The sequence below is a fragment of the Malus domestica genome, chromosome 11, assembly GCF_042453785.1.
Source record: "Malus domestica chromosome 11, GDT2T_hap1".
In the NCBI taxonomy this organism is placed as follows: Eukaryota; Viridiplantae; Streptophyta; class Magnoliopsida; order Rosales; family Rosaceae; genus Malus; species Malus domestica.
Window position 1 is genome coordinate 30,243,995 of NC_091671.1, and position 27,145 is coordinate 30,271,139.

The 27,145-nt window shown below is 39.0% G+C and overlaps 1 protein-coding gene and 2 long non-coding RNA genes across 3 annotated transcripts in view; 2 read left to right on the forward strand and 1 right to left on the reverse strand.

Annotated features, from left to right (window-relative positions):
* The window catches only part of LOC139189736 (uncharacterized), a 48,067-nt gene extending 26,222 nt beyond the window's left edge, over positions 1–21,845 (reverse strand). The window contains exon 1 of the long non-coding RNA XR_011573608.1: positions 21,585–21,845. This is a non-coding gene — a long non-coding RNA (uncharacterized lncRNA). The remainder of the gene's footprint in view (positions 1–21,584) is intronic.
* LOC139189737 (uncharacterized) lies at positions 8,291–10,178 on the forward strand. The gene is made up of 3 exons (XR_011573610.1): positions 8,291–8,556; positions 8,666–9,103; positions 9,210–10,178. It is a non-coding gene; the product is annotated as an uncharacterized lncRNA (long non-coding RNA).
* Positions 16,883–20,940, forward strand: LOC103448406 (uncharacterized). The gene is made up of 5 exons (XM_070808903.1): positions 16,883–16,914; positions 17,834–18,068; positions 18,179–18,315; positions 18,463–18,495; positions 19,712–20,940. Exons 2-5 carry the CDS (start codon positions 17,852–17,854, stop codon positions 20,135–20,137), a joined length of 813 nt encoding a protein of 270 aa, XP_070665004.1. The 5' UTR covers positions 16,883–16,914; positions 17,834–17,851; the 3' UTR covers positions 20,138–20,940.
* Positions 21,846–27,145: the final 5,300 nt, after the last annotated feature.

Sequence of the window (27,145 nt, forward strand, 5' to 3'; positions counted from 1 at the left end):
TTTTTCTTATCCTTCGGAGACATTTGTATAAACCCCATCAGAGGGTAAAAAAAATAAAAAATAAAAACACGGCAAAGCCCAAAATAAATAGGTTGTAATGTTGTGTGGAGAGCGAAGACCCATAAGCCCAAAATAGCACCAACCAGGTGACTAAAAGTACGCCTAGTACTCCAAAATTATTCGGCAACCTGGCGCTATTAGCACCAACCAGGTGATCAAAAGTACGCCCAGTACTCCAAAATTATTCGGGAACCCACCGCAATTACCACCAACTAGGTGATGAAATGTACAACCCGTACTCTAATATCATTTGGCAACTAGTCATTCATGCCATCAACCAGGTGATGAAATGTACAACCCGTACTCTCTTTCATGCTACCAACCAGGTGATCAAAAGTACGCCCAGTACTCCAAATTATACATGAGCATTACTCATATCATTCATACATAAACATTCATGAGCATCACTCATGACAATCATACATAAACATTCATGACCATCATTCATGTCAATATTCATGAGCATCACTCATGTTAACATTCATGAGCATCACTCATGACAACATCCATGAGCATCACTCATGTCAATCAACATAAACATTCATGAGCATCATTCATGTCAATCAGCTTCAAAAGCTTCATTTACAAAAGCTCCAGCTTTGAAAGCTTCATTTACAAAGCTCTAGCTTCAAAGCTTCACTTACAAAGCTTCACCTACAAAGCTTCAGTGCAGGGTATACAAATACCGCCTCTGAACAACCTCCACTTCGGCCCATACATGGATTCAATTTGAAGTCTCCAGCCAACAGACTCTATTGACCGAAGACTTGGGGGACTACATTATGTACTATATATTGGGCCTCAACTAGGCTTCATGAAAATACTTGGGGGACTTAGCCCATTATATATGTACTGAGGAGCGAACCCTTATTCTATAAAATGGACTCCCTCACTTTCATTAGAGAGCACTCATGAAAAATACTTGGGGGACTTAGCCCATCACTTATGTATTGAGGAGTGAGCCCTTATTCTATAAAAGGGACTCCCTTACCTTCAAACACCACAAGCCGAGCCAACCAAGGCAACATAAGCCCCGAGCCGAGCAGCCTCGCAGCGTGTGCTAGTTCTAGTTGAGCATCATTTCAGATTAAGCACCGCCTCATATCGAGCATCAGTTCAAGACAACATCTAGTTACTTTGGCCCACACATGGACTGAATTTCAAGTCTCCAGCCAAAAGGCTTTCGTGACTGAAGACTTGGGGGACTACTGTTTATACTATATTTAGGGCCTAGTATTTAGACCTCGTATAAATACTCGGGGGACTTAAATGTAATTATGTAATAAAGGAATGGGCAAATATGTAATAATTGAGGAGTTCTTATTCTATAAAAGGACCCCTCACCCTCGCAATTGAAAAAGGCCAATTCCTAAGGCTCCTCACCCCCTCAAGCTCTCTCTCTCCCTCAGAAATACAATATTAGTGTGGATGTAGCCCAAACCTTGGGGTGAACCACGATACATATTGTGTTATTTACATTTCTTGCAGATTCACGGTCGGATTTACGTTGTTCCAAGACCTCTGGTTTTGTGCAGCAACAAATTATAAATTAGGAATGAAATTTTGAAGTTTTTTTTTTTTGAACAAAAAGAAAGAGGGTGGGCTTATCCTTGCAATGAGCTATCAACAATGTGGTTCAAATTCATCTTTGGCAAGAATTGAACCTAAGATATTTCACTTGAAAGAGGGTTATCACTAGACCGTAATACCATCAAAAGCCTTTTAATTAGATTTTATATTCTCTCTCCATCAAGAATTTATCGTATATAGCCAAAATTTAACATACAAATTATAAAATATTTCAAATATAGCCAAAACTCCACTTGAATAGACCTAATTGCCCTTAAAATCTACACCTAATTACATAAAAATGCTTTCAAATCTTGTGTCATTGTTGATGAGATTTTGGGAGTGGTCAACTGGACACACATGTATATTAGTTACAACCATGGTTGAACAAGGAAGACACCATGAAAGTACGCCAGCTGCACCATTGCGAACATGGAAATGCATTCTACTTATCTACCCTAAGTATAAAATTTGAAGAACTCTACCACAAATATAGAGTTCAAATTATATTATTAGAACAGATGGGAGCCATGGAAACGACCATTAAATCAAAAGAATCCAAACACGTTATAATTGCTGGACTGGGCATGCCTTTCATGCTCAATATCCATCTCTTAATTAAATAGCTAATCTAATTTCGGGGATCCAACAAATATGCAGAATGCCATGAGAACGTGTAATTAGGGATGGGTTCAAAAAACCGAAAACCGAAAAAAACCAAAAACCAAACCGAACCGAAGCCGAAAAAAACCGAACCCAAACTACCAAACCGAACCGAATCGAATTTGGCTGGTTCGGTTTCGATTTTTGAGGTCCTGAAACCAAACCGGACCAAACCAAACCGAAAAAAAAATCATATATAAATACTAAAAACATGTTGGCATCAAGGTTTGAACCCCTTCCCTGCAAGTTGGGGTTAATTGCTACAAGCTAACTTGACTGTAGGCTTTGAATTGTTATAATTGCACCAGTAAGTTATTTATAGGTTTCTTAAATTTAATGCTTTACAAAATTTCTTAACTTTACAAACCTTAGCCGTCTCACTCCCATCCCATTTCCCATTTCAGATCTCAAACATTCACTCTCTCTCTCCCCTCCGCTGCTTCCTCTCTGCCTTTGCTGCTTCCTCAGTCTCCATTTCTCTCCCTCTCTCCTTCCTCTCTTCCTCCAAATCACTCTCTCTCCAGTCTCCAGTCTCCAGTCTTCTCCTGTCCTCCTCCTCTTCTTCCAAACCATGATTTTCCCTTCTACCAAACCATGATTTTCCCTCGCCCCTTTCAAATCGGAACCCCCTCCAAATTGGAAGATTCTAATCCGGGTTTTCCGATCTCTCATAGGTAATTTTCGAATCGAAACAAATATGATTTATAATTTTATATTGTGATTTACTAAATTAATAGACTATATGATTAATCAATGATTTCTCATTTGTTCATATATGTATCAGCAACTCCTAATTTGTTTCCCACGGTTTTTTCAGAAACCTTTGAAAATACAACCCTGGTTAATAATTGGTTTTGTAAATTCCATGAAACCAACAAATATTGGATTTGTATTTATAAATTATTATGTGCACAACTAATGTCCACGTAAAATGGGGTTTTCTTTTAATTATTTTGTTGGGATTTTGCATATTATAATCTTCCAATTTGGCAGCATATGCATAGGTGGCTGGTTGCTATTTAGTTCTATTGGGTTTATTTTCATGGAAAAATCAAAGAATTAACACATGCATGTGTTTTTTTTCTTTGCGAGAGCTTTTAGATCCACAACAAGAAAGACGCACCGACACCCAATAATGTCGGATCCATGGCCGATCGTCCCAGTTCGTATTCATTTTATGCAGAAGTTTCTGCATCTTCAGTATCCTCAATCAATTGTTGCAGATTTGTTCCAGATTAAAAAAAAATTCATGGAAAAAATTGAACCAGACTGAAATCGAACAAAAAAAAAAATCGAAACCGAAAAAAATTGAACCAAACCGAACCAAAATTTTGGTTCGGTTTCGGTTTTGGCTAAAAATTGAACCCAGCCCTACGTGTAATGGCGATTTCCATGAAAATTTCTGCAAAATACCAATTGAAACTTACACAAAAACATACATAAATTGTATTTTTGTGTAATTTTCTTCATGGTCTTGGTTGTAAGTTTGTCAATTATGAATTGAATTTGAAATGGGCTCAATTCCATCAGAACAGATGCCATATTTCTTTCTATATTTTCGAATTATAATATGGAACTCTAAATTGAAAAAGAATAAAAAATAAAACGAACAGAAAATACACCTCTCTTTGGTGTGTGGTTTTTTAGTCGGCGGGTATTTTGGTATATTAATGTAAGGTTTTGGGTAGATTTGAAAGTTTTTATAAAAATTGACATTTATGAATTGAAGAGCTAAATTTTCGCTATAAATGATAAATTCTCCTCTCCATCTCATTAATTGTTTTTCATTAATTTTCTCCCTTTCTTCTTTGACTCTTTCTTCTCTGTTCTCCTTCTTCATCATTCATCCTATACCTAATCTACACAAATATTTCCCTTTCTGTTTCTTCTCCATTCATCCTCTGAGGGCCATGCTCTTTTCCATGTTTTTGGTTTTGTTTTTAAATTTCGTCTCCATAAAATGTTTTTGAATCTCTTATCCCTTGGAATTTTTTGAACACAAAACAAGAATTCCATTCCATATAAATTTCATTCCTCGCGGTTTATGCAGAACGTGAAGTTTCTTCTCTTTTCTTTCTTTTAAAGTTCATCTCGAGTTTATTCTTAAGTCATATTCTAATCTAGGAAGAAAGAATTTGATGAATGTTTGCACTGCAGAGATAGAGAGAGAGAGAGAGAGAGAGAGAGAGAGAGAGAGAGAAAACGTGATGAGGAAATAGAGGGGAGGAATGTTTCCTTTAATAATTTGTTTAAATAATTTGGATTTAATAAAGAAAATTAATAGAATTAATTAGATTACATCTCAACTATTAAGACTACAAATCTAATGGCCTATAACTTGTGTTAAAACTTGTGTAAAAAATATGATGCCACTGATCCGTCCAGTGTATAATATGATTATCAAAGTGTCCCTTCATACTTTCTAGTAGGTCTACTTCGAACTGGGTCGTGTTCCACCTCCGGAAATGTTGATGTCAACGGTTCACCTCCCTATAACGAATGTACCCCCACCAACGATGTTTGCTACTTGTAGCGCCAACGTATGTTCAACACCACCAACTGGTCTTGTCGTGGCTGGCCAGTTCCCTCACTCCCAATGTGTTGTCTGTTATCGTGAACAAAGTTTCTGCTGCTGATGCTTGGAAGACGCCCCAGGGACGATGTGCTTCTTCATCGCATAATCGTGTGCTTCAACTTCGTGGTGAGTTAATGAATTTCCGTCGTGATCTCTCTATTATTGATTTTGGGATAGGTCGTTAATGCTCTTGCTGATTAACTTGCTTTGTCTGGTTCGCATAGTACTATGGTAAAATGCCATCTACAATTGAATGTCTAATATGGATCCCCTTTAATATCATTGAAAGACAATTATAATTAAAAACTAGCATATACCTACACACTTTATGTATGTAAACATTTTTTGTTTTTGTTTTTGTTGTTAAATAGGAAGGAGAGGGAGAGAAAGAGAACGTGGGAGTGAGGATAGGGATGGAGCCAGCATAGCCTCACTGGGGACGGATGCCCCTACTCACATGATTTGCAAAAAATAGGGGTACAAGTAATATCAACTTCCAAACTAAAACCTTAATGAAATACAATATTCACTTACATTTTGCAAAAGCACCATTTTCGGACATATTAGTCGGATTAATTTGATTCGAATAATTAAATACGCAACATAAATTATAAACAACATACAAGTTATCCCAATTGTATATCTGATTGGTTGTAATTGATAAAACAACAAACAAAGAAATAGAAGAGATTAACTTACTTGAATGTGCATGATGCATGAGTGAATTATCCCTATGTTTGCAATCTTCCTCTTCATGATTGATCATGCTAAGTTTCTCAAGTGTTGAGCGTCATCCACACTGATGAATCTAACAACAAACGATGAAGTAATTGATTTAAATATCCTAGCAATATTTTGCGCTTGGATCAATATAGAATGACCGACACTAAATTGTTTTGGCTTGGTTTTTTTCTCTTTTCATCGAGGGACAAAACTGATCAACATGCATTGTGTGTACTGAGAGAAACACAAGGAATATTTATTGGGCCTTACAATCTCATTGAGGGCTTTAAGGTGAAATCAAGGTTCAATATACGATAGCTATGATGTCTTAGGTCTAAGAACTATTTGCATACTACAACCTTTGCAACGTTTAACATGTGGTAAGCATCCACATGCTTAAGCTTTTTGGACAATGAGTGTTGATTGAACTTGTCCAACAGACAAGCACTTGTACACTCATCATGTGTCCAACATGCGTGGTACGAGACCATGCGAACCTTAATGCGATATGCACTGACCTTTCTGAATGGTCAATGTCCAATTAACTTTCCAAAACGGCTAGAAACTTTATTTAAGGACTAAATGACTATGAAATACAAGTCTCTTTGCCCTAACCTCCTTTAGAACATTGCTTCCATACCATCGTCTTATGAACTCATCCATAGTACATTGTCTCTATAATATAAAGCCAAACTCATGAATGAATAAAACTTAACCTTTTACTAATTAATTAATATAAAATGATTACATAATATCTAATACTACATAATATGGAGTTGTTAATAGATGGTTTGAATAATATTCTCTCTTCCTCCCCCTCTCTCTCTCCCTTCAATCTCTATCCTCTCTGGTTACTTAAAAAAGCGCAAGGCTATTGCCTATTGGTTGAAAGATGAATAAGATAAGAGTAATGTTAGGGAAACAAACTTTTTAAACCAAATTTTATAAATTATACGATGTAATTATTAATGATTGAATTATTACTTAAATGTTGATTAATGTTTTCATTTGGTAAATTGGTCGGAGGAAGCAATTGCAACTAGGTACGACTGTTACAAGTGTCGTCATGCGGCCACTAGCATAATAGGTCTGGGAACAGACCTTGTCACAATCATTATTGTAGAATCGGAATTCATTGCTACCGTGGGACACATGCTTCATTTTTGTCACTGATGACTTTGAATTTTGTTGATGCCCAAAATAAATTCATTGCTAACGTTGGACTATACCCAACCTACTATGCTGCCAGAAGGCGAAGATTACTACCTTTTGAAAAATAATATATAAAATTAAGAATGATGTTAAAGAGGTCAAAATTTTAAATCAAATTTATCAATCAAATAATATATTATTAATAGGAGATAGACACACCCTATTCCTAATTTGTACGTTTCTTCAATGTTCAATGAATATCGTACTTTCTTCAACAAAAAAAAAATTAATAATTTAATCATTAACAATCACATTATTTAGTTTACATAATTTAGTTGAAAGTTTGTCCTAGCATTATTCTAAAATTAATGGTTTTTATATGATTAAAACTTAATTGTTTTTGTTTTTTTGTTTGTTTTTTTTTTTAATTTTGAGTGGTACTAAGCCCACCCCAATGTTTTATTTCTTCACCCACCTTTTTATAAAAAATTTAATGACATATTTACTCTTATTAAAAAGACTTTTAGACCCCTATTTATAAATTCATTATAATGTTCTTATAGTTATAATAAAAAGAATAAAAAATAAAAACTAAAATTGGCCCAGCAAACTTTTCCCCTCCCCACCTTGTTTCTCTATCCCCTGTCTCCATCAACATTGAATCAGGGAAGTTGGAGATCTCCAACAACATTGATAAAAAATATAAAAAATAAAAAATAAAAAAAGCCACAATTCAACTCATGGAATTAGGGATTCTGGGAATGGACTAAGACTGTGAATTGCAAAGGAGGGAGGGAGGGGCCGAGACTTACGTGTCGGTCAACCTGGAGATGACCAGATCCAACAACACATGCACCCACACGAAGGAGAGTACTAGGAGAAGGACATCCAACCTCCGACCTATTTCTCACATCTCTCTCCGATCATTTAGTTTGTTAGTCCCCCGTTTCTCTGTCTCTCCCCTGCTTCTTTCTCCTCGTCCCCCTCCCGTTTTGCTCTCTTCGATGGCGAGTACGAGAGGTCGATTGTTTCTTTTTAATATTTTTTTTTAAATCAAAAAAGAATTTAGATATTATATTAAAGGTTATTTTAGGAATAATGGTAGGTGTAGAAATAACATGTTAATTTTTTTAATATTTCATAGTGGGTGAATTTATAATGTGGGTGGGAAAATAAGACAATGAGATGGGTTTAGTAGCACTCTTAATTTTTAATAAACGATATTATCTACATTAAGGGTAGGAGGTGGGTTAAGGCTCACGATGGACAAGTAATAATGGGTTCAAATTTACCTTCAGCGAGAATCGAATTTAAGACCGTTCACTTACAAGTAAAGAGGAATACCACTAAATTGTAGTACCAAGTGTCGCACTAAGTGCATTTCTCCATTCTAATTTCGCGAATTTCTTCTCAGATTGCACTTTTATCTTTTTACATGTCATCAACTCTCTCCTTATTTTCACAGGCCATGGGCTCTCGTGCATTTCTCGCTCATATAAATACATACCAAAGAATTTTGTAAACTGTAAGGCCATAATTGACAGCATCAACAGCGGAAGAAGAAAAGGAGACCTTAGTGATGGAGATGGACAAAGCAATGTTGGTGATGGTGTTGGTGTTGGCGTCGTCGTTCGAGGAGTAGTGACGCCCACTGACACTGCCAATCACAAGCTCCTTCCTTCCCCTCCCCCTATGCCAAATTTCTATATGCATGGTTACCAACTCTTTTTTCGTATTCTATTTCAACTTCCAGGGCTTTCTGAAGTTGGGGATCGCAGCCTTGATTTTTAAAGCTGCATATCAATTTATGGAAGGTGTGTGCGGTTACTCTAAACAACGCAAGGCCGTTGCCTGTTGGTTGGCCATATTTTTCGTTATGTTACAGTTATTTTTTATGATTCTAGTCCATATACGGTTGTGCAGCAAAAGGTAGTTGGGAGATGAACGAGGTAAATAGAACGGAGGAAGCAATTCCAACTAGGTACTACTGCTACAGGTGCCGTCATGTGGTCACCGTGGATGTCGAAATGAAATGCCCTTTCTGCCAAGGCGGCTTCATACAAGCATGTGAGGGTGTTGCCTTACTCTACGTAGCCATGGCATCCGAAAGTGGTTCAGATGTTGAGAGCACCATTGTAATTTGTCCTTTGACCAACTTTCCTTGTCTTAGCTCTTAGAACAACTTTTTCTGCTCGTATTGGTTTATCATTTATAATTTCAAATGAACTTTGAAGTAACTTGGTTGATTACAACTCATAATTGCAGGGTATCTACGATTCAAATCCCAGTGGTTTTGTTACACTTGGCATTGGTTCCCAAGATGTAAATAATGAGGTTGACGAGCAACGCCACGAGATAAGGGTATTAGTCTAGAGATTCTGTCAGCTGATTTTTATCTAGCAAAAGCTTCTCTGCTTTCTCATAAAAAATAAGAACTTAATTGAAGTTGGTGTAACGTCTTCTGCAGGCTACTTCCTCAGAGTGGATCCTGTTACTCGCTAACCTTGGCCTCGAGATTTTGTCTGCTGCTTTTGATCAGGTTTCCTCCCCACGTAAGCCTCACTATGCAATAATTGGTATGCTGTTGGCAATTGTGGCTGTACTTGCTTGCATCTCAGAGCTCCTTCACAATGGTATAAGGGAAAGAGTTGTACTGAGGAGAAGGGGAATGCTATGGTGTTTTTACTACCCACCTCCAAATAACTTCCTTTTTGGTACTTTCCCTGAAATTTTTGGATTAGGTCTTGCCATTGTTCAACATATTTACTCGGCAGTGAAGTATTATTTCCTCCATCGCCACGCTACTAATCCTATAAAACTGTCCCCTGTGCCTGCCGTATTCTTTTTCGGTTTGGTTGTTTTAAAATTAGTTAAGAATCGGAGGTACACCGCTGATGACAACCTTCAGAATGGTACTTAAGCAAAGGCTAGATTCAAGTGAACATAGAAAATGATTCTTAGAGAATACGATCGACCAGCAGAAATTTTTCTTAGCAGGGAAACATGCCTTGAAGTTGTCACCTTCAACTATTATGAAAGCTCGTATACAGCTTCTCTGTAGAAATAGAAGATCATTGTTCAATAAATTATCAAGTTTGTCAATGTTAAGTAGAAGGCTCGAATTCTACAATTGTCCGATCACATCCTAGTCCTACAAATTGAGATGATCGCCGTGGAGATTTTATGAAATACAAGTTACTACAATCTAGTGGTATTCATCTTCACTTGTTAGTGAGAGCTCTTATGTTCGATTCATGAATAGTGAGTTCTATCCCAATTTCTTTGTTGGCCTATTGTGGGGCTTAGCCTTAATCCCCCACCCATTTAATGTAAAGTATGTATATGAGAAAATGACCCTGTAACTCCGTAATATATATAACTCTTCTTCTTCCAAGAATTTCTATATTCATAAATCAATGGTCTTATTGATATTTTACATTTGTACCACTCTAGTCCTAAGTAAATAACGCCACAAAATATATACATGATATTCGGTTATTTCACATCTCTTGAGCAATACAGTATGTGCTCAAAATCGTGAAGAAAATCATTATGTATGCCATTCATTGGTGAAGCACCGATACCAATCCTTATCTACCCATTTTTGTAGGTCTCAAGATCCTCAAGATGTTATAACAGAACCAAAATCATTTTAAGGGTACCCCTTACATTTGTGTCCAATTGCAACTTCACATAATATCTTTAAAACATTTCAATATCATACATTTATTACTATTTTATTTCAATATAATACAACCGTTAGTCCATTGGTTAACTTGACTGTTAAGTGGTGATGTGACAGGAAAAGGATCCTTGTGCGGATAATCGTGATCGTTCATCGTATATCGTGATGTCAATTTTCGTTATGTATTATTTATATTTAACTTTAAATTTTAAATTTTGAAATGATTTCTGACCGCACGATATACGATAAACGATGACGATCACGGAATCCCTAAAATCCCTGAAAAAGAATCCAGTGTGACAAATCTAAAACTTATTTTTGTGCTGACATAGATGTCCCATAAGCCAAAAAACACCAAAAACTAAAAAAACTAAAATTAAAAAAAAATTCATTAAGTAGTAAAATAATTTAAACTTTTTATTAAAAAATGTGGGCCCCACCCCCACCAACTCCCATCCCTAGTCTTCTTCCAACTCTCCATCCAAGAAAATCAACAAGCAAACTAAAAACCCAAACATTAAAGGCAAACAAAAAACCAGAGGCCCTCTTTCTCTCTAAAAAGCTCCATTTTTTCTGCACATTTTTGGGTAAAAAGTGTAAAACCAAACATGGAATGGACACAATAAGCCGCATTTCTTGGATTCCAATTCACAATTCAAATTTCTAGCCATATATTCAACGACCCCTAAGTAGAGGGATTTTACTAGAGAAAGCAAGAACACTAAGATGGGTGAATCGGCCTGCCTGAAAAGATAGTTCTCCGACCCTTCGAAGTGTTCCACTGAAGTCAAAGAGGTCAGTCATCCTTCTGCAGAATTTCCCATTTCTTTGACTCTTTAAGAGCAGTTCCACCGGGGAACTGATAGGCCAGCACCCAGGCTATCCACTCCAGCCCAGCCCAAGCTGGTCTCCAGGCCAGCCCAAAATCGACATAGGCTTGGGCCGGCCTGTATGACGTCATGCTGACGCTAGCGTGGCGTCGGAGGCAAGGGTGGAGCCGAAACCAAAGGCATGAGGTGCTAGAATCTCACCTATGGCATCGTCGTTGTCGTCATCCCTGTCCTCGATCCTGAACCAGCCGCACTGCGCTCTGCATCTCAAGCTCTAGAGGCCGTGCCGCTTCATTCTGAGGTTCCTCGATTAGGGATCGGAGAAGTCCAGTTTCCAATGCTACCACCACCGCCAAAAGCTGCCGCCCCAGCCACAAAGGAGGAGTCTTGGCCGCAGTATCTCTAGAAACTTCTCGAATTCCAACACCAATGCTTCTCTCTCCAGCCAGTCCGGTGGCCCCAGCCTCCACCACTTCGTCGCTCAAGCTGCTCTCGCCGTGTCTTTCAATGCTTTTGTTAATTTTGGCGGTGGTAAGGGAGGAAAAGGGTCGTTTCATCATAGAAGGGAGTGGGGATTAACGGCATAGGTGGTGGGTTGGCGTGCTCTGGTCTGCTTCATTGGATGAGCATTTTTGGGAAGTTCAGAAACTGTAAAGTTAGAAATTAAAAATCAAATTATTAATTTTTATTATTTTATAATACAAATTAATAATATTTTAATAAAATTGATTAGGCTATTTAGTTTTAGGGATAACGATGCATTTGGCATATTATTGTTTATTAGGGTCGATCATTGTTTAATAGGTGGATAAATGCACTGGTGCTGGCTCATTTGTGTTAGGGGTAGAACTGCTCTAAGCTTTTTGATTCATGGGTTTTTCTTGTTTTCTCGAAATCTATAATGGGTTTTGATCTGCTTGATTTCTTTTCATCGCACTGGGTTTTGGTCCCTTCTTCTCTCTTTTTCCCGCTGCACCAGCAGCCAAGACACAATACGGAGGATACTAGATCTGAACCTATGAATGGCTGATCAATCAATCCGTATCTGATGTAAATCGGGCAGCTCCACAAGATCTGTTTTGCTCGATGGCTGATCCACCACATGCGCTGAGCTCGCCATAATCCTCGACCTCTATCTCTGTAATGAATGGTGTGGTGATAGGTTCGTGGAGGTCAATGTCGATGTGGGTGTCTTCCACCAATGCTTGCGGCCATGGGAGTCGCGGACGAAGGGGCTGGAGAATCTGGGTTGGAGAGAAGGATTTAAGTTTTAAAATAAATTTATTTTTAACTTTATTTTTTAATTGAGATTTTTTATAATTTCTTTTAAATTAATCCACATGGCACATATATTGCGGGATTCGCGATGTCCACGTAGGCACCTAACGCAAAAGTTAACAGTTTTTTTAACAAAACTATGAAATTGAAATAAATAACAAGCAAATGTATGTGATTAAAATGTCTTAAAGATGTTGTATAAGGTTGCAATTACATCCAAACTTGAGAGAGTAAAATGTAATTTACCCTCATTTTAAAGTTTAGTTTAGCCTGTTGGGCTTAGAGGTTAGTGTTTTTATAAGTTTATATCAGGAAGAACGTAGTTTTGCACACTTGATCACAACATCAGCATTGAAAATATAAGCAGAGTATGTTACTGCATCTTAAGAGTGTCAACTTTTAGCCATCATCGTCTAATTCCTCTCCTTTGTCCAAATCGACCATAATGTTATATGATACCATATCTCAAATTGTTTGCTGCATAACACATATCTCTCACTCTCTCTTCTCCTTGTCGCCGACCACCCAAAACTTGTCAAAAAAAATAGGCTACAACACGTTATCAACACGTTCCTACCATTGCGCTTAGGAATCTAACATTGAAGAATTTTTCAACATCAAACCAGTTCATCCATATCATTACGCAATTAGGTTCTTTCAAAACAACAGTTTTTAACTCGATATTTTTGCAGCCCTGGTAGCATGAACATTCACCATGATGCATGACCCAACTTTACGTTTTATGAATTTTAGATTCTACATAAATTGTCTATGCCCCCATAATCATAATTGTTGAATTATGTGAATTTGATATTGGTTATGAATTGCATCAAATTCAATATGTTTTTAATTGAATTGTATATGAATTCAATTGAAAAATAATAATAAATATTTTTTTTTTTTTTGCAATTAAGGAAACCTAGGGTTCATTCAAACCGTGCCCTCTCCCCCCTACCGATGGGCCCCTGAGCCAAGAACTCAGCTGGAGCTTCTGCTCCCAACCCAAAACCTTGAACCCGACACCCAGAAGGTGTCGCCACTAGGGGTGGTCAAACGGGTCTTGGACCCGTAGGTAGGGGCGGGTACAAGCGGATCGAGGCAGGTACGGGGCGAGTCTAATTTGTATAAATCTAAAACAGGGCGGGACGGGTCCAAATTGCTAAGAAAACAAGCCCCCAGCCCGGACCATATTTGCTATCCAATATGTGGAGATTTAATCTCCATTTTTTGATTAAATCCCACAATCCATCTGGCGCGGTGTTCGTCTATGCAGGTTCTAGGCTGAACGGAAAAGATGCGGCGAAATGGAGCAACGAGTGTGGAATACAGGCTTCAAACACGCACTATGCGATGACAATCTGGGCGGGAGGTTCATAAGGACCCTACAACAAGTAGTAACAGAGGTTCAAGACATGCAGGAGATGGTGGTTGGTCAAGGTCTCAGTCAAATCTGAACACACACGGGTCAGGCAGCAGCAGTCTTAAGGTGCATAGGTGCAACGGAGTAACGGCGACGGTCCAGTGTGGGAAATCGCGCTCAAGTTGACCTTGCCAGTGATAGGGATTCGCTGGTGGGTCTCCGGCAAGGATAGGAAAACAGTGAACTGCCTCGACAAGATTCCGATCTTGTGGCTCAGAAACGACAAGAACTGCAGGAAATCAAGCTTTGGGTAAACGATGAGGTCGCCGATATTGATCTCGGTCTCACGTAGGAGAACGTGGTGGTCCGATATCTCCTGGAACAATCAGAATTTGAGAGAGCTAAAGAAGAAGAGGAAAAGAAAAAAAAAAAGGGACCCGTGGACCCAGCCCGTTTCAAACGGGCCGAGTTAGGTTCGGTTCCTGTATTAGAATTTCTTGTACCTGACCCGGCCCGCCCTTTTTCTTTTAAGCCCAGGTTCAATCTGGTCTTTTCAAAATCGGGCCCAGCCCGACCCGTGCCCAACCCTAGTCGCCACCGTGCTGCACGGCATGCAGCCTTGCCCATCCATCTCCGCTACCTCCCTGATGACCTGAAGTTCATCCATGGTGTCCTTTGGTTGAAGATTCCATTGAATCTCACCGGATTTCTTGAAATTCCGATTTTAATTTCTAGGTTTTTGGTTGAATCATTGAGATTTACCATTCATTTTGCCATGTCTCAAGTACTTTGGTGGACAAATTGTCCATGTTTGGATGATGTGGAGAAATAGTGGAGACTACCCATGTGAGTTGTTGAGCCTATGCTTTTCTTGAGAGGGTTAATTTGTTTCTACTCTTAAAACACTTTTCAATTTCTTTCTTTATGATCTCTTTAACATTAATTTGCATTGGGTACTAAAGAACTTTAATATATGTTGGGTATTTTTGTCATTGGGTTAGACGGAACTATAAAAACGATGTTAGGCTATGTGTGTTTTCCACTACTAAAAGGCCTATTTCCTACCCTTTTGTATGCTCCATTAACCCCATTGAAGCCAAACACTTAGCCTATTTCCTACCCTATATTAGCCATACCATATAGCTTGAGAGATACCAAGGTGATACCAAAAGAAATCAGGGTTGAGTACTACATCAAAATAGTGGCGTGTACCGAGGTACCATGTGTCTTATTAATATTTCTTGTAGTTGTTTTCCACAAAAGAAAAAAAGTGAAAAAAGAGTCGAGAAAAAGAAAAAGAAAAAGAAGAGAAATTGTACCATTCATTATAACATGAGTCCTGGACGCCATGGATCGCATCAAATTTCAAAGGGGTGCTAGCCTACATACATACAAAGAAGTTTTGGTGTTTCTCAAGTTCATGTTTTTCCTTATCCTTTCTTTCTTAGCCCAAATACCTAGCCTTACGTTACAACCGTTTCAAAGACCTAACGGATTTATAGGGAAGTCTAGCTTATTTGGTGAAGGTTGATACCTATGTTCTTAGTATTTGATTCCTTTCATGAGATCTATTTTCATAAATTGCTGTTTTTCAATGTTGATCATATGTGATTATATATTGATTCCCTTTGCGTAAACTCATCACATATGCTTGTTTAAGAGAGAAAGCCTAGGTTCTGTGAGAAAATGGAGTGATATCTAGTGAGGCTTAGAGTCGAAGCGAATTTGTACACACGCCAAAGTGTGGATGTTTTTAAGCCCGAGTGCTTGGGATGTTGGCTACATACTTTCCATTGTGATGCATTGACTTATAAGGGCATAACTTTAGTTTTGGAAGTGTGATTGGCATGCATTGGTTTTCATTAATCGATGGAAGTGATAACTGTAACACCTTTGCTTTTCAGTCCTTTTGCTAGGACTAGGGTGTACTCTCATCATGAACTTCTAATTCTTGTTATTTTATATTGATCTCGGTTGTTTTCCATGTGGAGTAATTGTTATTGTGCTTTATCGTTATCAAATAACTGTCCATTATTTGTGTGAATAACTAAATTGTGACTGACAGGTTGAGTTTAGTGGACTGTTTCTCATAACAATTACCATGAATTACATAATTGAGTAGACATATTGGTTATGATTTTTGTAGTATTGGGAAATTATCCATTTAGCGTAAAGGGTTTTGAACGACACTCTATTTATCACTATATTACTTGGACGATATTGTACACTTGCAATTATCAACAGAATTCAAAATTAAAATGATCGAAGCAAACTTGACGGAGGAAAGAGCAAAATTAGAAAAACCACACCTTAACTAAAGGGAAAGCTCTTAGAATCTTGTATGTAACAAGTACGGATAATGGACAGGTAGATATAAGAAACAGTGAGAGAGAAATAAAATAATAACATGCATAAAAAAGAAAACCCACTTTCAGAGAGAGAAGTTGCAACAGTCAGTGAGAGTTCATCAGAAAAACAATTATATATATATAATAAACAAAACAATCACCAATTGTTTTACCCCGTGGATAAACACATTAGTTTTTGGACAAAAAAATGATAAACAAATAGAAACAAATGATTATAGGAGTTAAATCCAGCCACATAGTTTGTGGCGCAAAAAAGGAAAAAAAAATTATTTTTATGAACACCGTTAATGAACACCGGGTTTTTGTTCACCCAGGAGGGGGTTTAGAACCTAAAAGACAACTTTTAGGAACACCGGGTTTTGGGTTAGAAAAAGGAAGGATCTTAAAGGACCCACCTACCAGAAAAAGGCAGAAAAAGGCCGGGTTCACCCAGTAAAGGACCCACCAGAAAAATGACGGAAAGTAAAGGACCCACCAGAAAAAGGAAGGACGGAACCAGAAAAAGTATAAATAAGACACCAGAAAGATGCTCGGAGAACTGCACCTCTTGTGAGATAAGAGAGAACCCCAAAAGGAAAATATAAACCACCAGAAAACCCACCAGAAAAATGCTCGGAGAACTGCACCGTTCCAATCCAATTTATTTTGAGGTAAGCTCACATTCATTTCTTTTTTGTTAAAAAAAATAAGTATTTGACAACTAATTTAATCGTATGTGAAATACTTTTTTTATAATCGGTATTACATCCCTCTTAAGATGTTTTAAATGTGTTTAAAAATAGAGAAAATAATATTGAATAAATAACTAATTTAATCATATTATTGTGAGATACTAATTAAAAAAAATACAAATTATTAATTATTAAAAAAAACATTGTTAAATGACGAAAATACCTCTGCATTATTTTGGAATGCTTTTGAAGTTTTTTGTCTTTGAGGTATTTTTGTCCAATTTGGTGACACCAAAAATATTATTCATCTTTTGTGTTGGCTTTACATATAGAAGAATTAAAGCAGCTGAATCCACATAATAAAATCGGTGTCTGTAGAAAAAATAATATTGAATGAACGACTAAATCCACATTATTATCTGCGTGCGAAAGATTTTTTAAAATGCTTTGAACGTGATTAAAAATAAAGAAAATAATATTGAATGAAGAGCTGATTGAATTATATTATGACTAGCCTATTGTGAGTTACTAATTAAAAAAATAAAAAATTATTAATTATTAAAAAAATATTTTTAAAATGACAAAATATTCCTGCATTGTTTTGATATGGCTTTGAAGTTTTTTGTTTTAGGAGCATTTTTGTTCAAAATTTTTGTTGAAGCTTAGTGACACCAAAAATACTATTCATCATTTGTGTTGGCTTAATATAGATATATATGATCTATGAGGTGCAATTTGGAAAATAGACAGTTTGGATTGTTAAAAATCGATGTGGTATGAATCCCACAACTAATTCTTATTTTTATTAAAAAATAGGATTCATTTCCTTAAAGATTTCATATATAGATAGATCACCAGATTTATAAAGGATAAACATATTAATTGATAGCCTCAACAGCGGGAGGAGGCCTTGGTGATGGAGATGCAGAGGAAAAGTTACCCGAAAGACAGCAATGTTGGTGCCGTCGTCGGAGTAGTGACGCCCACCGACAGCAATGTCAAAGTCGGAGGAGTAGTGACGCCCAATGGCACTGCCAATCACGAACTTGCTGCTCAGGTTCTCCCTTCCCAGCCCTTGCTCAAGTTGCGGATCGCAGCCTTGATTATCAAAGCTGCACATCAATTTATGGAACGTGCGTACGGTTGCTCTAAAAAACGCAAGGCTGTTGCCTGTTGGTTGGCTGTTTTTTTCGTTATGTTACAGTTATTTCTTTATGATTCTAGTCCATATCCGGTTGTGCAGCAAAAGGTAGTTGGGAGATGAACGAGATAAATACAACGGAGGAAGCAATTCCAACTAGGTACTACTGCCACAAGTGTCGTCATGTGGTCACTGTGCATGTCGAATCTGAGCTTTCTGAAAGTGCTTCAGATCGAGAGGTGCGCACCATTAATTTTAACTTATCCTTTGATCAAACTTTCCTTGTCTTAGACTCTTAGCTCTTAAAACAAATATTTTCTTCTCGTATTCGTTTATCATCAAATGAACTTTGAAGTAATTTGGGCGATTACAACTCTTGATTGCAGGGCCTCGTTGACGAGCAACGCCATATGAAGCGAGTATTGGTCTTGAGCTTTTGTCCGCTTGTTTTTATCCATGGGATCGGAAGATACTATGTTTTCTAATAAAAAAATAGAAAACTTTTAGTCCTAAAAAATGATTACTTTTAAATAAATACAGTAAATAAGATTAAAAACTAATTTTAATTGTTTGACACCTGTCCAAATCAACATTTATATTTCACGTCATATTTAATTTCCTTTATGTAATTTACTATGTTTTGTCTTCCTGTATTACCCCTAAATATTGCTATTAAATGGTTTCTGATTTTTTTTTTTAAAATTCAAAATGAGCATCAGCCATTTAGGATGCAACTTCAAAGGATACCTTGACTTTTTTCATCTTGTAATTTAGGCATGATGATATGAAAAATCTATCATGGAAGAAATCAAGCATAAAATAATCAAAGTCAAAATTAGTTCCTAATAATGTGGACATACCAAGAAGGTGGAATAATTAATTATAGGGGCACAATGGGAACAAAAAGAGCCATTAAAGAGTTTAAAAACAACAAAATATGAGTTATAATAATCATGATGACATGGGGGAATAAGATAGAGGCTTAAATGTTAAAGTCATCCTTGTATTTTAGTTATTGGATCAATTTAATCTCTGTATTTTTAATTTGGGCAATTTAGTTCTTGTGTTTATCTTAGTTAGCCAATTAAGGACATTTTCATCAAATTTCTGTAAAATATTTATAAATTATTATAAACTTATTTTTAAATGATTTAAAAATAATATTAAATAAAAATTAAAAAAAAAATTATTCTCCTCAAAACTTCCGGACCTCCGCCCTAACATTGTCCCCTCTCTTTTCTATGTCACAACCTTAATCATATTTCAATTTGGAAGTATTATCTCTTAATCATTTTTCTATGTCACAACCTTAATCATTTACATATATATACATATATATATATATATACATATATATATATATATAAAGATAAAGGCTAATTATATCGCATATAATTTTTCTTATCAATTTTTAAAAGAAATTGAATGAAATGTTCTTAATTGGCTCAAGAAGACAAACACGAGAACTAAATTAGCCAAATCAAAAACACGGAAACTAAATTGGTCATATGGCTATAATACGGAGACTATTTTGACATTTAAGCTAAAGATCAAATATCTAATCCTACCCCAGGTTTTAATGAAACAATTAGAACTTAATGTGGATCCTATTACTCACTAGAACTTGTACTGCAGGTTACTTCATCACAGTGGATCCTGTTACTCACTGGCTGCGGCATCGAGATTCTGGCATCGGCTTTCGATCAGTTTTCCTCCCCAAGAAGTCCTCACTACGCATTAATTAGCATGTTGTTGACAATTGTGGCTGTACTTCTTTTCATGTGCGAGCTCCTTCAAAATGCTATAAAGGAAGGGGTTGAATTGAGGAGGCCGGGAATGCTACCGTGTTTTCACTATCCACATCCCAAAAACATGCTTTTTGGTACATTCCCTCAAATTTATGGACTAGGTCAGGCCATTGTTCAATGCATTTGGTCAGCAGTGCAGTATCATTTCCACCGTCGCCATGTTCCTAATCCTCTACAAATGTCCCCTTCTCCTGTCGTATTCGCTTTCAGTTTGGTTGTTTCAAAATTAGTTAAGAGTCTCTCTCCTTCGTGAGAGTTCTTCTCACCGCCTGCGTGTGAGTGCTTCTTCAGCTTCTGTTCTCCTCCTCGCTGCCACTGATCCTAGCTATGGCTAGGGTTGGTGGTAGCCGCTTGCTCCTCTTGTTTTCCTTTTCTTTACTTTTGTCCTGCTTGTTTTGTCCTCTACCTGGTTCGACCTTCTCCTCTTCTCTCTGCTGCCTCTGGTTTCCCTTCCTCAACTCCCCTTTCTTCCTTTCCTTTTCCCTCCACCTACTTCGTTTTCATCCCTCCACACCCTACCCTTTCCACTTGGCTCACTCCTCCAGTGCCCTTATCCTCTAGATCGGCTTCCACTAATCCACACCGTGAACGCCCGTTTAGGAGGGAGATGTGTAGAGCTTCGGATTTTTTCGATGCTCGGTTGTTCTCACCACCTTCTTCCCTTGACTTCCTTGTTGCCTCTGTTGCTCGTGGGTTGTTTCCTGCGAGCTTCCTACGATTTGTGGTGCCGATCTTCGATGTGCTTTTGGCGGTTGTTGACGCCTTCTTTTTCTCCACTTTGGGGGCTCGATTTGGCTTGCTTTCTGGCAACTGGTTGGAGTCTGGAGGTCCTTCGGATGGCAGCAGCGGCGGAGGATGCAAGTTGTTTGGTTTTTTTTTGTTTTACAACAGAATTATTTTTTCAGCCAGGATAGCTTCTGTGTATAAATAGATCATTGTTCAACAACAACAAAGTATTTTTCCACTAAGTGGAAAATTGGCATTTTCTTTTATGTTTAGCAGTATTAATTGTTGGGAGAATTAATCAAATTCTGCAGAAGGCTTTGAATTCTACAATTATCCGATCACATCCTAGTCCTACAAATTGAGATGATTGCCTTAAACGGAATTCTCGTAGGTCTTCTCAATCAATCCTGATGATCTAAAAATAAACTAATAAATCATTTAATAGTACGATAGGATGGTGTTCCTAGTTCATTGTAAAGTTAAATCTACCCTTTATTTTTTTAATATAAATAATGTTATTTATTAAAAAAATAAAAAAAAGAGGCTTCGACCAAAAATATAAAAAGAATTAAAAAGAGAGGTTGCCATTGTTCCACTGTTAGTAATCATACTTAGTTGACTTCGAATTTTGTAGATATTGAATTTGATATCAAATAAGATTCTTCATTGCGTATCTTAACCAAACTCCTCCTTCCTTAATGTAAAACATATAAAAAAAAATCAAGATTAGTAATAGAACTTGATATACATATATTCCCGACGATCTGCAAAATGAAATAGAAAAAGAAGTTGAGGTAAACAATTAAACAAATAAATACCTACCACATAAGGTTTAGGCCACGGCATGAGGGAAATGAGGTGGGGAGGGATCTCAATTGAGCATCCATCTTCTTGCAGGGACTATATTTACAGATCGCGTATCACAACTTTGGGCTTCCCTGTTTCGGGTTCGATATTTTGGCAGAGGATTGAACCTCAACTTTGGGCTTCGAAGCAGCAGAAAAGCTGAAAAGAGACAAGGTTCTAGGGTTTTGCTCGGGACGACGCTGGGGTTTTCTCACGGAGAGGAGATGAGCATTTGGCAAATAAGGCATTTGGGCGTTTTGCTCGGGACGACACTGGCGTTTTCTCACGGAGAGCAGAATGTCATATAGCAATTCGGGATTTTGGTTTCTATAGTCGGTACATTTGGTGCTTATGGTCTGTCTACCTCATATAGCATTTTGGATTTCACAACCACCACCACCCCCATCCCAACCCAAAGTTTCCTCGCTCTTTCGTCCCTCTACCTGCAACACATTATTCAAAATTACTTTATTACCCTCCTCTTTTCTCGCTCCTTCTTCTCCGCATCTGCAACGCGTTTATTTGGAATTACATTACTATTGTTTCCGATTTGTTTTTGAAATATCATATTAGCTTGTACATAGTGTGTTGTTGTAAATTCTAGATTTGATTTGATTCTAATTATTATTTCCTATTACAACTTGTATTACTTGAGAAAGAAGGAATATCTTCTCTCTTTTATTACTATAAATAAAGGTACAATGTAAGAAAGATAACAACACATATTCCCCTGCAATCCTACAAACACATATCTCTCACTCTCTCTTCTCCTTGTCGCCGACCACCCAAAACTTGTAAAAAAAAATAGGCTACAACACATTATCAGCACGTTCCTACCATTGCGCTTAGGAATCTGACATTGAAGAATTTTTCAGCATCAAACCAGTTCATCCATATCATTACGTAATTAGGTTCTTTCAGAACAACGGTTTTTAACTTGATATTTTTGCAGCCCTGGTAGCACGAACATTCACCATGATGCATGACCCAACTTTACGTTTTACGAATTTTAGATTCTACATAAATTGTCTATGCCCCCATAATCATAATTGTTGAATTATGTGAATTTGATATTGGTTATGAATTGCATCAAATATATTTGTATATGCATCAAATTCAATATGTTTTTAATTGAATTGTATATGAATTGAATTGAAAAAATAATAATAAAAAACAATTTTTTTTTTGCAATCAGGAAACCTAGGGTTCATTCGAACCCGTGCCCTCTCCCATCCCTGCCGATGGGCCCCTGAGCCAAGAACTCAGCTGGAGCTTCTGCTCCCAACCCAAAACCTTGAACCCGACACCCAGAAGGTGTCGCCACTAGGGGTGGTCAAACGGGTCTTGGACCCGCAGGTAGGGGCAGGTACAAGCGGATCGAGGCAGGTACAGGGCGAGTCTAATTTGTATAAATCTAAAACGGGGCGGGGCGGGTCCAAATTGCTAAGAAAACAGGCCCCCAGCCCGGACCATATCTGCTATCTAATATGTGGAAATTTAATCTCCATTTTTTATTAAATCCCACAATCCATCTGGCGCGGTGTTCGTCTATGCAGGTTCTCGGCTGAACGGAAAAGATGCGGCGAAAGGGAGCAACGAGTGTGGAATACAGGCTTCAAACACGCATTATGCGATGACGATCTGGGCGGGAGGTTCATAAGGACCATACAACAAGCAGTAGCAGAGGTTCAAGACAGGCACAAGATGGTGGTTGGTCAAGGTCTTAGTCAAATCTGAACACACACGGGTTAGGCAGCGGCAGTCTTGAGGTGCATAGGTGCAACGGAGTAACGGCGGCGGTCCAGTGTGGGAAATCGCGCTCAAGTTGACCTTGCCAGTGATAGGGATTCGCTGGCGGGTCTCCGGTGAGGATAGGAACTGCAGGAAATCAAGCTTTGGGTAAACGACGAGGTCACCGATATCGATCTCGGTCTCGCGTAGGAGAACGTGGTGGTCCGATATCTCCTGGAACAATCAGAATTTGAGAGAGCTAAAGAAGAAGAGGAAAAGAAAAAAAAAAAGGGACCCGTGGACCCGGCCCGTTTCAAACGGGCCGAGTTAGGTTTGGTTCCTGTATTAGAATTTCTTGTACCCGACCCGGCCTGCCCCGTTTCTTTTAAGCCCAGGTTCAATCTGGTCCTTTCAAAATCGGGCCTGGCCCAACCCGTGCCCAGCCCTAGTCGCCACCGTGCTGCACGGCATGCAGCCTTGCCCATCCATCTCGGCTACCTCCCTAACGACCTGAAGTTCATCCATGGTGTCCTTTGGTTGAAGATTCCATCGAATCTCATCGGATTTCTTGAAATTCCGATTTTAATTTCTAGGTTTTTGGTTGAATCATTGAGATTTCCCAATCTCTGATTCACAATTGTGGTCAAATACACCCAACAAGGGTGCCCCAAGTTCCCCTTGCCCTAGAATTAGCCACCTGAAGTGGCGGCGCCGATCACCCTCTCCGGCGAAACGCACCCAGCACACGTTGGGGTGTTCTTGGTTCCAAAACCCGAACCCTTCTTGGCCCGTTTTTTCGCCTTGGGCTCACCTGCAATGACCCAAAAACCTGTTTTTGACCCACCCGTTTCCCCCGCCTGCAAAGAAAACAAAGAAAAAAAACAATTTTATTTTTATTTTTGGGCTCGCTTGAAGCGGCCCATATGAATTTTTTTTTAGCCTTTGGGCTTGCCTGCAATAGCCTATTCTTTCGGCCCGTGAACTTTTTTTTTAACTTTTAGGTCTACCCGCAACAGCCCATACCTCTTCGTGGGCCTACAGTCCTACCCGAGACCCCCAGCCCAATTCTTGGGCCTGGGATACACAGCACAATTTTTTTAAGCCACCCATAGGCTTTTTTTTCTTTTTTTTTCTTTTGGGCCTTGAGCTTTATTTGCCTAATTCTTTTAGGCCCAATGGGTTTTTATATTTTTTCACCCACACTTTAATTTGTTGAAGTTTTTTTAAAAACATCACCCATGAAAACCCGAAGTTTTTCATGCAAAATTAAACCTGCAGGAATATATAAACATGTCGTCAGCCGGACTCATGCTTCTCGTAGGAAATGGAGGAGGTCCACGTAGCTGCTATAGTCGTGACACTCGAATTTAGTGGCTTCTTGAGCTTTGGCCTTCCCTGGACATGTTGCGAGATTTTTTACTCATAGAGACATCGACCGAACTCGTGCTTCTTGTATGAAGCAGATGAGGTCCACGTAGCTGCTATAGTCGTGACACTCGACTTTGTCCTAGCAAAACTTAAACCATAGACTGTTGGCCGGAAGCGCTGCTTGTAAATAAGCAAGCAAGTCCGCGTAGTCATGGCAGGTGTAAGTTTTGGCTTACGGGCTACCTTGGGCTTTTAGCCGTCGGGTTATCGGCCAGGTGCCTTACTTACAAAAGTAGACGACCCGCGTAACCACTTCAGGCATCATCCCTAGTTCTCAGATGCATTTTTTGGCGTGAGGTGTAGGCGAAGTCGCTCCTCAGAGGCCATATCCTTCCGAGTCGCAACTTTGATCTCGCATGTCGCTTAACTAGTATTGCAACACTTTAAAACCAAGCCGCTTCATGAAGACTTGCACGTCGAGGACGGACCATCTTGTCACATGAACTTTTTCATAGGCAGGGGTCCTACACTTAGTGTCTCTTCCGGTTAGAGACCCAGGATCCCGCATAATTGAATCCTTCAGTTGGCTAAGTTTATTCCAGGGGAAGGACTATCGTGGCCAATTCGAGGAGTCGTCCAGCGCAAGTAATCGATCCATTCAGGGGGAACTGAGCAGTCGTAAAACCCATCCACGTCTGGATATTCCAGAGTAGTTTACCCTCTCACGCTGGAGAATAGACCCTAGATGGGTGTCAAGGAATTAGTTTACCCTCTCACACTAGAGAGCATACCATAGATGAGTGTCAGGAAATTAGTTTACCCTTTCGCACTGGAGAGCAGACCCTAGATGGGTGTCGGGAAATTAGTTTACCCTCTCGTACTGGAGAGCAGACCCAGATGGGTGTCAGGGAATTAATTTAACCTATCGCATTTGAGAGCATACCCATATGAGGCTTTGAGCAGTTGTTGTAGGCAGCAGTTGAACTAGGATTGTGAATAACTTCTTGGATCTTTATTGAGAATAAAGAAATGTATCAACTATGCTGGAAGGTAGAAATTGCATAACAACTGGGATAATCCTCGGCTTACGGGGTTCGTTGAACTGGCTGAGGCTTCGAACTTATTTGGATAGACCTTAACGGAGTTTAGGAGGTAATGGGGGATTTCTCCAAGCATTCATTCACATTGCTAATTGTGGACTGAGAATGCTTTGACCTGGCAAATATGCCATTAATCCGCATCATCTTTAATGGAGGTTTAGTGTTGGCTTCCGCTTCTTGCGTAGGCCGATCAACTGGCTTGTCGAGATATTCGTCGCACCAGCCTTCATTCATCAGCTCCTCGAGGTACTGCTTCCATTTCATGCAGCCTTTGGTAGTGTGCCTCGACCCTTGGTGGAATGCGCAATACTTTGTCTGGTTCAGTTTGGTAAGATCACCCTTCATGGGTGGCGGTAGTTCGAACCATGGTTCATTCTTAAGCTTACAGAGAATTTGGCCAATCGGAACCGTGAACTTGGTGAATGCCTTAGGCGCTGAGTCATCTCTGTTTGGGGAATGGTCCATGCGCTTATTTTTTTGCTTGCTCCCGCATGACTGCTTGGCTTCGTCCCGTAGTGCGTGCTTCTCTGCCAAAGCATACGAGGCTGCCAAGGTCAGCTATCCTCCTATGATCAATTTTCCGAATAAAGGGTGTTCTGCCAGGAGCCCCTTCCGGAAAGCTGAACATGCAATGTTGTCATCGTATCTGACGATCTTCGTTGTCTTCGCCTTAAACCTTTTAACATATGTGCAGAGCGACTCATTCGGGTCCTTCTTCATGTTGAAAAGATGGTCAGACTTCTTTTTTTATCGAGCGGAATGAATATTCCTTAGTGAAAACCAAAGAAAGTTTGTTGAAGTTCAGGATTGAGCATGGTAGCAGGGTGTGGAACCAGTCTTGCGCTTCACCTTGGAGCGTCACAACAAAGATTTTGTACATGAGCGCGTCATTGTTGGCGTAAAAGGTCATGACACTTCGCTAGTGCATTAAGTGCCTGACCGGATCTCCATCTCCTTTGAATAAGGTGAAATGTAGCGGGTTGAACTTCCGCGGTGGCTCCGTCTACTCGATCTCGTCTGTAAAGGGTGACCTGCTTAGGTTAGCCACGTCTTTACGGAGGGCATCGTCGGTAATGTCAATGCACTGGAATCCACACAGCTACTCTGCTACGAGCCTTTGTACTTCCTTCTGGATTTGCACCTGGTGGGGCAGTGGAGCCTCCAGCTGCCCTCGATGTTGACTTGCTGGTCCATGTTGCTCTTCGGCATGTCTTGCTCATCTATGTTGAGGTTGCAGTGCACGTGGTTCATGTTGCGCTAATTCCTGGAATTGGATTCTCGACTTGGAGGTGGGAATTGAGTTCCTGGAAAATAGATTCATCAGGGATCCAAGTTTTCTACCAATACTATCCTCATGTTTTTTTGGTAAACCGAAATACCCCTCACAATTTCACCTCCCCAGTTCCATGACCAATCTATAGACCCATCTCTCTTCTCCCCAATCCCACCATTTCCTAACGGAGGAGCTTCGACTTCAATGAAATCACGAC

Excerpts from the sequence above, each read along its gene's own strand:
- LOC103448406 (XM_070808903.1), top strand. The coding sequence starts at position 17,852 with ATGGAGATGCAGAGGAAAAGTTACCCGAAAGACAGCAATGTTGGTGCC. Across the intron at positions 18,069-18,178 it reads TGCACATCAATTTATGGAAC|CAAAAGGTAGTTGGGAGATG; the intron begins GTGCGTACGGTT and ends CCGGTTGTGCAG. Across the intron at positions 18,496-19,711 it reads AGCAACGCCATATGAAGCGA|GTTACTTCATCACAGTGGAT; the intron begins GTATTGGTCTTG and ends CTTGTACTGCAG.